Here is a 14930-nt window from a genome sequence, read left to right as displayed (position 1 = left end):
TTTAAATGTTATACAACACAGTATCATGTAAGTATTTAAAAAAACATATACTTACATAAACATCTATTTATCCAAGAATTATTTGATACTTGAATCTGTATTTTATATACCATATTCGATGGATGTATGTGGTGTATTTTGTAAAATATTTGGTATGTATTTATTATTTAACTAAGCGTATTTAATTTGCTACGTGACCTGTAGCTCTTTTATAATCACAAATTATTGTTGAATGTTCCGAAAATGAGTTTATGTGCCGAAACAGCTGTCAAGGTAAATGACTCATTAACAAAAATAACTATATTTCAAAACCATTATAATCCATCTACCATATAAACACCATTTCAAGTAATAAAGAAATAAAAAGTCACCTAATTAAATAATATTATACTAGAAAAAATATACTATCTATATACCCACTTAATTTTCATTTAAAGTTGTAAAACGCCCGGTTACTAAATAGAGGAAGGACAGAGTCTTCTGGCACGACCGAATCACATTGGAACGGTGTTATTGTCATTTGAAAGTAACAATACTGACACCTAAATGAGTCGCCTGCACTGCCAGAATCATCTGAACCCTGTCACCTATCTATATACAATTTATTGTTATTTTTTTTCATATTTGTCCATTTTATTACAATATCGTGTTACTTTTAAAGCTCATTGTAATTCTAATAATTATATAAATATTTTTCTTGTATTCTGTGCAAAAATGATTATTAAAACTTTCTTAACCTAAACCAAGTATTTTTTATTGAATGATCCTGCAAAAAATTCAAGTACAGTTAAGTGACATATTTTGTTTCAGTGTATAAGCCATAAATAAATATACATAAATTATATTTAATATATACATGTATACTGTATGTATAGCCACGGTTGGTCTTGCACTTGTTGCTGTAGCTATGCGATCTGGTGTGGTCCATTATCCAAAAACACTCAATCACATCCCTGGTCAAACAGCGGGCAGCCGTGTAGTGAGTCTGGCTGGCCTATGGTGGCACTAGAATGATTTCAATATACACAGTCTGTTAATTTGAATATGTTTTCGACTGAAAGTTGTAAAAATATTAGAAATCAGGATTTAAATAATTAAAAAACTGTTTCATTAAATATCATATTCATACCTATGCAAAATTTTGATTCCTTTGAAGTACCTGTACAAAATACGGATGAATATAAACCAAACAAAAATATTTGTTACTGGTACTGCCATAGTAAAGTAAAGTTTAACATACTTCCCTAATAAAACAAAATTCCCAATTCTTGTCGTTCTGTAGATGTTTCATTTCAGTTTTTACCAACGATCCACTAAATATGAATTGGTCATAAACACTCAAAGGAAATCTGACACTCACTGCCAGAATGTCCATGTCAGACATGTCAGATACCTGCATAAAAATAAATGTCATGTTATGATATTTATTACGAATTTCACATTTACAGAAAATTTTCTGCGCTCATTTTTGAAAGTCTCCAAGTATGACGGGTATATTCGCACATGGGTGCAGTTAATGCACCCAATGATTTTCGGGAAACCTGCCCTTTCTTGAAGTCTGAAATTAAAAAATATTTTTACCGACACAAAATAATATTCCCGTTAAATTCTTATTGAGTAGGTAATTTACTTGTTGTGTCTATGCGCAGTTACTCTAGTTACATGACATGTACATTGTAATATTGTATAAATTGATCAGAGGGTATCAACACAACACTAAAGACTGTCAGCGCTGTATGGCGACTGTATGTAAGTATTACTAAGCACTGCTATTATAGCATCGGACACGTTTCCTATGCATCTGCTTACTGATGCCTGGCTCATTGCGCAGAAGACTTGGCCTACCCGTTTTTGGTACGCTCCCTCTGCGTAGAAACGCAAAATAGTCAAAACCTACAATTCAAATAACGGAGACATGTTATTTCAATAGCATATTACCTTCAAATCCTGTTAACCCTTCATGGTAAATGCTTATTTATAATATGTGCAGTTATGAAACTGAGTAAATCTATCTTACCTATGAGCCATGGCAATCTTGCCCTGTCATAAAGTAAGGTTATATTAAATGTCGATGTAATTTGTCGCACGCCATCTCATTATATCTTCAGCGTGTAATAAGCATTCAGAAGACGTGTACATTTTGTCAACACACAACTGTCACTTTGACATTCGTATATGTATTTAGTCTATGGCTGCATCCAATGCTGCCACCTTGTTTCAGATAATTAAAATACACTTTACGCAAAGTGGGTAAAAGTTGTAGCAATTCTGAAAGCGCTATAGTGTACGTGTATTTTTTATATTTAATTCATAAAAATTATAGAATAATTGGCGTAAAATATTAATAATATTTACAATTTTAAATCTGGCGCGTAAATAAAATTATTTAGTCTATGGCTGCGTCGCTGACGCTTTGGTGTGGGGCCAAACGCGAAATTCGCATCAAATCCAAGCGGTAGCGACAGCGATAGCGAGGGCGTTGCGAATTCGCTGCGAATATTCGCTTTGGTTTGGGGGAGGCTTAATTCCCACCCTTTTCTAGCTAGAAAACTTGTACCTACCTTTAATTTACTGAGAATCTTTGGTTGTATGCCTCATTTATTAGTTGTAACTAGTGAAACAATAATAATTCTTCTTCAATATGTGTTCTCGTTGAAACAATGTTGATATTATTTATCATTTATTTAGCAGAGAGTTGGTGGATCTAGTTTCTTCCATCTGGCCACTCTAGCATATTTTGTTAATGGTAGGTAGGTAGCACTGGCTGTCACTGTCACAAAACCATAGATAACACAAATTTTGTAAATATTAACTATGGTCTGACAAAATGATAACTATTATCCCACCCGTCTCTACTATAAATAAAATTGTGATTCATAATCATGGTTAGCAGTTAGTAGTAATGTTTGATGTCTATTTTTCCAAACTAAAATCGTGTACTGTGTTTGTACCGTAAATTGTTTTATAATGTTTAATTAGTGGTATACAACTATTAGAAGTTGTTCTAAGTTTTATTCTACTGAGTTCTACATACCTACCTACCACAGATAGTGAATATCTGTCTACAGATATCTTCGACGAAAGTTTGCAGACCAGTGATTATTTGAAAGAACGTAATTTCTTCAAGAAAATGGAGCAGGAGCATCGAAAACTTATTGAAAAAAACTTTTCCGCACTTGTTGAGCAAACGAATTTGCTTTATTTACTTCCTCTCCTTATCGAAAATGGTGTATTCTCATCGAAGCTGGCTGAGCCATACACGGTATGCTTATCATTTAAATAAACCAAAAATCCAACTAAAGCTGAACAACCGACTGTTGCCCAAAATAAGTAGGTTGTGTTAGGTTCTGGTTTGTTTTTGATAATTTAGAATTTAGACGTCAGTGCCAAGCTCATGGTGTATCTGTATACTATTGTGATTGTGATGTGTTTAATAATCTTGGACTATGTAGTCTCAATATTATTCTATATATTATTTTCATCTCATTTACCTACTAACCTACAATAATTTTATTTATCCGATTGATGAGATTTTTTTGGACAATTTAACAATGTTAGTTATAATTACTATCACCAGATAATGACATTGGTTTACTGCCACTGGACAATTTCAATGTTATCCTGTTTGAATGTGATATTAGAAAAGTTAACGTGTGACGAAGAGTGCCTTCCTGGAAATCAAAGTCTAAACAGTTTTCCTTCTGAGACCTAAGCCCCTTTGGGTAGCTTGGAGTTTTTGTGGTGACTTATTGAGAGTCAGTCGGACAATTACTTTACTGCAGTCGTTGTAGTGAAGTAAGATTCAAGTGCCATTCTTCTCAACCACAAACACTTCCAAATCTTCACATTTTATATTATGAAAATTAGTATACCAGGGGTATTACAGGGGTTTGCTTTACTTTCATACATTTATTTTACTATGTTCAATCCTAAGATCATGCAGGTCTCCACAGAGTGGAGGTTATATTAATATATTTTTGTTTTTACAAGACATGGATGTTAACCACTTGCTCAACATATTAAGACCATTCTACGGGTCCAAACACACATTGGAAAACAACATGTGAATTTGTTAAAACCGGGATTGAAATGCGGGACCAACAACATTATAAGCCGACGTGTAACCGCTTGGCCATCGTCGGGGTTAAGGCTACAAGTCATACATTTCTTCTTCTTCGGCCATATCCGCCCCTCAGTTGGAGCATAAATGGACTCCTTGAGGCGCCTGTCGCTCGCCAGTCTTCTTGCATTGTTCCAGGTCAAACCAGCATCATGTAACTCCGGCGTATAGACTCTATAGATAGTATTTAGCGGCCTTCCAGGACACCGGAATCCGGTTAGTTTGAAGAACAGGCAAGCCAGGTTGAAATTCTCTTTTGGCATCTGCAGCATGTGGCCGAGCCAGGTCCAACGTTGCCTCTTTACTCTCAGTGTGATGAGAGGCTGCTTGGTGCGATCTCTTATACTCAGTATACTTAAGCCCAGTATACGATTGCTCTGAGCCTTCGTAAGGTGCCATGATCGCTACCGTAAAGCAGCACTGTCAGAATGCAAGCGTCGAATAGGCGGCATTTGGTTTTGACCGAGTACAATTGTTAGTCCCAGACACTCCACATCGAGTTGAATGTTGCTCCAGCCATTCCCATTCGGATAGTGAGCTCTCTCTGCAAAATGCCATCTCCCGTGATGTGTACCCCCAGGTTTTTAAAGCTGTCGACGCTCTCGATATTTTTCTTCTCGCTAATCAGTGGGAAATCCTGATCAGGACAGGTGCTGTTGCATAAAACGTTGGTTTTCTTCGCGTTGATTTTCAAACCAACGCGAGACGGGTCGTCATGCAACCTGTCGATTGATGGTTTAGTTTTGACAGTGGTAACATGAATTTAAACAAAATGACCAACACCATCTGTAATTTTTACTCTTAGTTCAATGAAAACAAATATGACTGATAAAGTTTAGTGTGCAATATTTATGTCGGATCTCCACAGCCTACCTCCACCCTTCGTCACTGAACTAGAGACCGATTTCTATAAGCTGGCGGACACGTCATCGTGGTTCTTTTATGAATTAGTGGAACTAAATTCCTAAATTCCCTCCGCTTCAGCATCTTAACGGTGCATTACGTCCGCCCCCCGCCAACTCCATCGTCAATGCGACGCGATGACGTGTTCGCCAGCTTATAGAAATCGGAGTCTATGAATGTAGGTTCAACCTCAACATCTCTGGTTCAAGCAATATTTTTGTACAAATAAATCAGAAGCCATCAACACACCTAATCACTTATTGTTGATTAATGAAAGTGGAATTTGTCAAGCAACCTATAGCTTTAGCTCATAAACCTACTTTAAGTAGTGACAATCTATTCACTCATTTTATCTTTACCAGATACATACTAAGTTCGAAAAATGTTATTGCTGCAGTTTCTTGAAAGGTAAAATAGTATATTTAATAAATATTTTTTTTTAGGATCTTCGAACGGATCCCCTAGAGCGAAAAACGAAACTTTATTTGGATGTACAGAGACGAGGACCTGAAGCATTCGAGAACTTGGTTAATGCTCTTAGTGAGACTGCCCACTGGGATCTGGTCCGTTTACTCAAAGCTGACCATCACTTAAGTGACAATAAATTCATAAGTATTAAAGATGAGAAAACAATAAATCGTATCGCCAGTCGTCAACCACAAGGTCAGTGTAATAAATGATGCTCTTTCTTTATTTTTGCAGATGTTTCAGTACACCTATAATTTTAAGGGTTTTCAATCTTCCTGCACTCTTCCATCACTCTCCAGGTCCACTAAATACAGTAAACTTTTGATTATCCAGTATGCATAATATTATCTGTACATGTACAGCCAACACTATCTACAAATTGTAGATAGTGTTGGTTGGTTTTGGCGGGGTGTAATTGATTTTTAAAAATGAATCCACACCATCAGCAGTTTGTATTCTTAGTTCAATGAAAACAAATGAGTATCACTGACAAAGTTTAGTGTGCACTGTTTATGTCAGTCCTTAACAGTCCACCTCCATCCTTCGCCACTGCTATATACTAAATAGAAGTTATGATCGAGCTATCATGAGAAAATTTGAGCAGATTCTCTCTACATGAGATTTAATTTTAACGAAATTTTGGGATTCTCATTTCTTGAGAAATGTTCACTATATCTGAAAATTAAATATTTAATTTGTGACATGTATAAAGCAGAAAAGAAAACAAAAAGTAATTTCACTGTTGGATTACTTTGTATATCTGAGATGTCCGGGGTTCCAGCGGCTAGCTCAGGTGTCCATCGAACCCCGGATTCACAAAAAAAGATATTTTAAATTGAGGAGAAATTAAATGAAACCACGTCTGTCTCGTGCGTAACTTGGTATTATCTTATATTTTAAATTTTCTTTACACGTTTATATATTTTGTTTTTACAATAAGTTTCGCAGGTCCGTACATGTTGGAAAAGGGACGCTTACCAACTTTCTTTTTCAAATTCCCCGTACCCACGCCGTCCAGCAAAAAGGACTCTCGTGATTGGCCAAATTTTATCGCGTGATGCTTTTGATTTGACGAATCACGAGGACCACCCCGGCGCAGGCGCGTTGAGATTTTAACGTTGCCGGCAAGCGCGGCAAAATTTATTATATATGAATACTTATATTTAGTCTTAAAATTATCTCTTTCATCCATCATCATTTACACTTTTTAAATTAAATTAAATTTATCTTAATTACACCTCCGCCCAATATGTGATTTTCACACACCGGACGAAGGCCTTTACTACTTATGAATAAAAAGTACTTACGTGGTTGAGCAAGGAATCAGATTAGATGTTTTATGAAGCCGTTTCTAGAGGTCAGGGTTACGTTTCGACTTATAGCTACTAAATGATTATTTTACACCGGGAGAAGCCCGCCTGTAACAGGGGTGTATCAATTCGCCCCATCTGGATTCAAGTCGAAAGGTACGCCCTGATCTCATCGGCCACCCATCCAATTCCTTGTTCATCCGTTAAGTACATGGCATGATAAACAGTTTATAAAAAAAATTCAACTACAATCTAACTATTCTAACATAAAACTCTATACTTTAGCTCTATTTTTACCTATCATTTTCTATATTTATTACTAAGCGAGATTCCCATCAGATTAATTTGTGACATGTATTTGTTACGCGTTATTTTGTTTATGTTATATTTTTATTTTATTCGTTCTTTTATACTAGTCAGCGGAGGGGTTGCGGAGCTGCAGTCTTTGACTCTCGCTTTCCAGTCTTTTTTGTATTCCGAGGGGCTATATTCGTAGACGTTTGGTCCTCGTTCGGAATTATTGTTTCTAAAATGATTATTTTACACCGGGAGAAGCCCGCCTGTAACAGGGGTGTATCAGTACCTATATTCTTTTTAGCACTACAACAGGCGATAATGCCCAATGACATTAGTGTAGTGAAACAGTATTTGCAGTACTTAGTAGAATCAGGCTTTGTGAAAATCACATAAATGTATTGTGACCTCACCGGTAAATGAACCCGGAGCTACTGGCCGCGTACATGGTTTTTGTACATTTCTTATTTAAAATTTTCCTTTTTGAATCCGTTTTCCAGTCCTACATTCAATATTTTACTGAAATAAATTTCAAACAAACATTGCTATTACTTCTCCTTTCATTGTCATTTTACATAGTTTATAGTATTTTATTAAGGCCATGTGCATAGTAGCACTTAAATAAATCTACTTATGCGCTAGTCTCATGTGCATCGATCATCTACGCCAGGGGTAGTCAACCTTGTTCCTACCACCTACTAGTGGGCGTTCCAGCTTCCATAGTGAGCGGTAGGGGTTTTAAAATCATTGTCATTATGTTTTCATAAAATTCCCCATGACGATTTAAATTTCAGAAAATACACTATTTGTATCGCCCTCGCATAAGTTTAGTTCACGTTTCGTAAGTAAAACTTAACGGCGCTATAGTGCAAACCCAACAAAAGAGCCTCATCCCAGAAAAACTCGTGCATCTTATTCCTCACAAAAATTGAGCCAGATATCCAGTATTTAATTTCGCAACATCAGCCTCAGGGATCTCATTAATAATTTAATTAATTAAATGTAATTTCATCAGACTTCATGCTTCTATGTATCCAAAGTATAAATAAAAAGATAGATTTAACTACAGTTAGTTGTTTTATAAAGATTTATTCTGCCAAACTTAACGAAAGTCTATCATGAAGTATTTGGTAAGTAATTATTATTATATGCTTTAACTTGTTGTAACTCTGCTTTATAAATTTTATAAAGTAAAGTTACTTCCCTACTTTATAAATTACCATTACTCTAGAACTGGTGGACGGTTAGAAAATTTAACTACTAACAGAGATACAAAAGTGGGCGGTAGGTATAAAAAGGTTGATTACCCCTGATCTACGCAAACGCCAACCAAAATTGAATGAATAATTAGCAAGCATTTAATCAATCTTGTCAAACGTCATACCACCCGCTCACACAGTATCCATTCACTGTTCTCAGTATACGGTTTGTCTGAGCCTTCGTACCATGATTCGCTCCCGTAAAGCAGCACCGTCAGAAAGCAAGCGTTGAATAAGCGGCATTTGGCTTTAACTGAGTTGTCATGAGTCAACTGAGTTAGCATTAATACCACGATAAAGAGTCAGGGATAGCAATGTTGCCATGTTTGTCAGTTAATTTTGCTCATCTTCTAATTTTTTTTTTAGACCATGTCCAAACCTGGAGGTTGAGGTTTAGGTTGAGCAAGTGGCTGACATCCATTTCTCGTAAAAACAAAATCTGTTAATAAAAACCTCCACTCTGTGGAGGCACATCTTCTTATTAGTTTTAGATAACGTTGATCTTCTGTGTATTAGGCCTATAAAAGATAACTAGAATGTGTGTTTTATTTTTCAGTGGAAAATTCAATAACTCCAATAAGCCAGCCACTGTGTGAGCCGCAAACTGTGGCAGGTGGTAATTTTCCCCAACCTAAACCTATTGTGGTTATAAAAGGGAGGACTTTTGGAGAAAGCCCTGATCCGGAAATATTATGCTACTCCCTGAGATCTAAAAAAAGAGGAGTATTTTTTATGATCAACAATATTGAATTCCCAATCGAAGAAGATTTCCGTGAAGGAGCCTCATTTGATCAAGATAATTTGAGTGAACTGTTCAAACAGATTGGATTCCATAAAAATATTGTCCATCAAAATTTGGATGCTACGGTAGTCTCTTCTATAAACATTATTATTATAATTCAAAATTATCTGTAATGTAAACTTCAATCATCAAATACCTACCCTCTATTTTCATCAATCACATGTAGTGCAGTAGGCAAAACCTTTTTTTATATTATTTCGATTGCTGATTGTGTTTGCATTAATGATTTATCAGGGAAGTATTCTTCAAATATTATGTATATATATTGTTGTGATATATATACATATTAATGACTGTATAAAAATAAAGTTGCATACTAACATAAATTAAATGATTTCTTTTAGACTATGGAGAACAAGCTCAGGGAATTGGCAAATTCTGATGATTTAATACAAACTGACTGTTTGTTTGTTGTAATCGGAAGCCATGGAACTGAGACGAACGGTGATATTTTCATTGAAGGATCCGACGGCTGTAACCTGTCCGTAAACACAGTAATCAGTTTGTTCAATAGCACGAATTGCCCATCTCTACTGGCTAAACCCAAAATTTTTATATTGCAACTATGCCGGTTCGTATTTTACTCTTCATTGTATAACATTTTTGAAATAAAAGCATTATCGCATGGTTTCCCAAAGTGGTGCGGCCTGTTGGTAGGACTGTCCTGACGAGTACGAGGCCCCTAGGTATTGGGTGCAAATATTTCTTCGTTTAAAGGCATTCATGAGGGTGGGGGAATTGTGGCAGTGTGAATACTTTATTATTTATCATAATTTCCTAGCAATATTGACCATCTATTTCTGTGGCTGTTTTATATTTTATACTACTTCTCTTGGAAACAATCTGTCGTGTAGGTTATAATATTTTATTAAAAAAGTACACTATTGTTTAGAATTTTAAGAAACCAACCCAGTCTTATAACATATCTTACAATTTGTATGGGACGTCATATTGCAAATGGTCAAATACAGCACGCTGATTGGCCATTTTGATAACAGCCATGTTTGTTTCAGAACACTCTGGATACATCTGCTTTTGTTACAAACTCGATTTTAATTGCACAAATTAATATATATGTGTTAAATGTTATTTTTTATCAAATGAATTTACCATCATATGCATATGTTCCTAGCTCTATCGGATGGCATTTCTAGCTCATATGGAAACTGCTGCTTTGTGTCGAGAGCCCTCATATTTTTCTTGGCATTTCAAACTCAATTTTATGAAATTAATCAATTTAATTTAAAAAATATAATTTTGCAACTTATTTAGGACATAGCAATTGAAATGAACTTACAATTTTTTATTTTTTTATTCCATACTGAATACATATGCATTTGATTGAAGAGTGTTACATTCTTATTTTTTAAATTTATATTTCTAACATAAAACAACTATTTGAAAAAATCATAGAAAAAATGGTTGACCAAGTGGGACTCGAATCTCGTATCTTTCATTGAGCTATCGGTCCACCTATAACTCATGCAAATTAAGTCTAATTTATGTGTTATAGGGAGTACAGTAGAACCTTGATTATCCAAACTAATTGGAGATGAAGTAGTCCAAATAATAATAAATTTGGATAATCAAAAAAATAGCAAAGCGTCTATTTTACTTACAGAATAAACTTTTTACATCACAATTTTTCAATGATCATCACAATTTTAGAAAAATTCACCTTTTATTTTAATAGTTGTACCATTTCTTGTAATCGTACGAAACTGATAGAGAAAGAGAAATCCAGATAATTTGAAGGTCCGAATAATCGAGGTCCAGATAACCAATGCCGCGCGGCATAAGCGTTGGACTATCATGCCGTGGGTCCCAGGTTCGAATCCTGGGTCTGGCAAGTACACATATTGTTTTTCAATTTGTGTGTGAGTCAGGGTATGGACCTAATAGGTTGAGCAAGTGGCTGACATCCATTTCTCGTAAAAACAAAATCTGTCAATACAAACCTCTACTCTGTGGAGGCCCATATGATCCTATTAGGATCGGACATGATCGAAGAAGAAGAAGATAACAAAAGTTCTACATATTCCAAACTTCAAGATAAAACGACTTGCCTAATGAAAAATAACAAATTATTAATTATTCACATGTATAAAGACGTTTGATTTCACTGTCTTCTCAGAATATTTTTATTTTATTAAAATTTTGTTGGTTTTGTAATCTCACATTTTCTACAACCTCTCCCATTCCTAACATTACATCAAACCCACTCCACCCCACTAGGACATGACGTCATATATGGACAACCCCAAAGGTTCAATGATACATGGTTAATTTTTATGTTACAGCGGGTCCAACTATGATTTGGGTGCTGAAGCTGACAGTATGAATGCTTTCCGCACAAAATCTGATGGCAAGTCCACTAATACAAAAATACCTTTGTATTCCGACATGCTTATTGCACACTCAACATTACCAAGTATGTTTTTATATTGTTTATAATCGTACAATAGATTCCTTATTGCATGTTTATGATGTTAATAAAATTATTTATTAGATCATTCAATATGACTACGATAATTGGTGGAATGTTACCGCGAATCAAGCACAAAAAGACATTTCTGCAATATTTTTTGCAATGAGATGAATAATTTACCCCAGCTCATAATGCAGGGAAAGGTAGAGGGGAATAGAGGCGTGATCAGAAGAAAATTCCATTGGCCTCACAACTTTTTTAAGTGGTTAAATGTCCAAAGCATTGGTGATCCGATACGACCTTCCCAGGCCAACCTTAGATAAAAGACAAAAAGAAGGAATACATATGAAAGGGATTTTGATAAACGGGGGCAAAATACTTTCTTAAAGTTTTATTAAATCATACATACCAAAGGCGTTCATTAACACTCTACCTCAGTATAAAAGAAAATCGTGACCAAATTGAAACATGTCAGCACATGTTGGGACGTGTCTTGAGGTGATTCATCCATAGTCTTGAATTAGTGTGTTTCTGATATTCAAAGTAACAAAATGGTATGTAGATCCCCTTGTGAACCCACTAAGAAATTGCCTGATTTGCCTGATTGCCTGACAACTGTCTTCTGAGATAAAGAGAGGCTTTTGCTCATGGAAATGGCTCATGTCACATTAGATAATCATAACGGGAGAGAGTTATACAAACAAAATAACCGCATTGCGAAAGTACAGGAGGACAGTCTTGGAAGGCTTACATCAAGTATGCCGCGTCTTTACAATAATATGCCGCTGCACATATTGACAAAGGCACAAGTTGCCATCCGAGGATGTGGATTTAAGCAGCTCAACCACCCATGGTAAACAGCACCTTTTTGAACTGAACACAAGTAACATTCATGCCATGTCCTTCCGAATTTGTTGTATGTGACAGGAAATATTGTCAACCAAAAATGCTGCATTTACACTGTGAGAGTCAATATAGCGACTGTACACATGCATGGATTTACTGGCAACAATAGCGTGTAAATTAAACTATCGCAACAATAATTGTTTACACTGTGCTCAGTGCTGACTATCGCGACACCTCATTCTTCGAGCATAAGCAAACGCATTTCACGTGACTGATTCAGATATGTTGTGAAAATCAGTAAACGTCAAAATGCTCTGCACGGTATAGTTCGTATTTTTTTTCGAAAGATATGCCACTTTCGTTCTAATGCACATAATATGTCGTGCAAATTGCAACTATCGTGTGAAAATTCAGAAACCTTTAAATTTTTGTGATCCATGCAAGCAGTCTTGCAACTTGCATTTTTACCTTTGCATTTTATTTATTATTGTCGCGACAATATGTACTGCCAGAAGTAAATCCATGCACTTGTAAACGGGCTAGTATATTAAGTTTGAATCCCGACAAAATCACATCAATAACGACGTGTTGCAGTCGAAATGAGTTTGTAAGTGCTGTAAAGGGACTGTATTACAAAATAAAAAATAAATCATTTAGATGTCATCGCTTTCATGCTGAGGTAGATAATATAATGATTAGTCTTGTTTAGTATTGTTTCTAAATGAGAACTGATTAAATGATAATATGTATCTAATAACATTGTCTATGAATTCGCTATTATAATGTAATATTATAACAGAACCACCTAGTACGGAATTAAAAATATAATATAAAAATATTGACAATTTCTTTCAGATCATAAGTCATTTCGGGATATATATCTTGGTTCATGGTATATATACGCATTTTGCGATATCGTCCAACAGCACGCACACAACACCCACATTGAAGCTTTATTCAAAATGATCAGCAACCGAATGAAGGCCTTGAACTTTGAAAAATTTGTGCAAACACCTGTCATTGAGTGTCGTGGGTTTGGCCAATATTGCTACTTGAACCCTGGATTGTTTGATCATTAAGACTCCTACAAAATTGTGGCAGTATTCGCCCTATGGACAAAATGGCATTTATTTTTTATTTTGTCAGTTGAATGTGGACTCAAAATAAAAAAAAATTAAGAAATTGCTCAAACAATATGACATTCTTCCATGTGTCACATAAATATAGGTTATTTTTTTATTGTGCATGTCATGTCGGCCTCTTAGGGTCAAAGAAACATATCTCATTTTTCTCTACTCTACAGGAGAGCCCAAACACAAGTAAATTTACATTCCACTGACATTATCAAGTGTTTTCAGGAGATAATTAGTATTGAACTATCTTTGCTTTCGTGATTTTTTGATAAGACTGACACTTGACGTAATATGTTATTTTATGGCAGTAAGGGGCCAATGTGAGAGTGCTAATATAACAAACTAGTAATTATTATAAATAATATATTATAAGAATGTGATAGGTGCCTACCAATATTGACATTGTTTTGTAATTAAATTTTATACATTTTAAAATAATAAAATACCTAGGTACTTACTATTTTTATAAATTATTTTTTGTATTATGTTCGTGTATGAATAATAAAATTATGTACCTATTCACATAATATAAAATATGGGTTCGGGTGGAAATCTCGAAAATATTATTGGTGTACTTAATTAAGTAACGACTTCATAATACTTCTTAAAAATTTTCCCAGATTTCAAAAAATATTAAGTAAGTTTGTCATTGCGTAAAAACCCATCCGAATATTAATTATTGCGTTTCTTATATTTTATTTGCTTGACATAAATTTGGAAGGGATTTTTATGTGTATATTTTATACATATATAGGTAGGTATAGAACATTAAAAAGCGTAATACAAAATATGAATATTTAATTTAGTAATCAATTTTTTTAATTCATTGAATAATTCACAAGATTTGAGAATAATGTGTAGGTATACCATTCTTTATTTTTTACCTACTGGAAAAAATCTTTGAAAAAAAAATATGACGCGTGACGGGACTTGAACCCGTATCCACTGGATTCGTACCAATGTAAGTATATATTATTATATTTGCTACCTTGATTCAAATCACGAAAGCTGGTCGTCAATATTAAGGAAATTTGAGAAGCGATAAATTGGTAAAGCCTGGCATGACATCATCATTGCTTATAATAAAATAATGTTATTTATTAGGTATTGTTTTACATATGTTACGCCGAATGTGCGAAATTGACTAGTCAAGCCGGTTGGCTTATTCATGAATTAGGTAAATTTTCTGCTGAGTACGTGAATTCGCTAGGATATGGAATTCTTAAACTGTCAACATGACAGTAGAAAAAAAATTGAATACGGATGTTTTTATTAGTTATAATTGGACATAATATAATATTATTAGGTTAGGTTAGGTTTTGTAATTCTGAATTATTCAACTGAATGTCCATTTTGAGGTTAGCTAA

The 14930-nt window shown here is 34.8% G+C and overlaps 1 protein-coding gene across 1 annotated transcript; it reads left to right on the top strand.

Annotated features, from left to right (window-relative positions):
* Positions 1-2869: 2869 nt before the first annotated feature.
* Positions 2870-14029, top strand: LOC147064769 (caspase Dronc-like). The gene is made up of 6 exons (XM_085957586.1): positions 2870-3262; positions 5467-5686; positions 8911-9221; positions 9501-9727; positions 11457-11587; positions 13286-14029. The coding sequence occupies exons 1-6, from the start codon at positions 3131-3133 to the stop codon at positions 13507-13509; spliced, it is 1245 nt and encodes a 414-aa protein (XP_085813712.1). The 5' UTR covers positions 2870-3130; the 3' UTR covers positions 13510-14029.
* Positions 14030-14930: the final 901 nt, after the last annotated feature.

This window comes from Rhyacophila brunnea, unplaced genomic scaffold, assembly GCF_057557595.1.
Source record: "Rhyacophila brunnea isolate RB1 unplaced genomic scaffold, BYU_Rbru_1.0 scaffold_7, whole genome shotgun sequence".
Lineage (NCBI taxonomy): Eukaryota > Metazoa > Arthropoda > Insecta > Trichoptera > Rhyacophilidae > Rhyacophila > Rhyacophila brunnea.
Note: the sequence above shows the minus strand (reverse complement) of the source record. Positions and strands in the feature narration are given on the sequence as shown.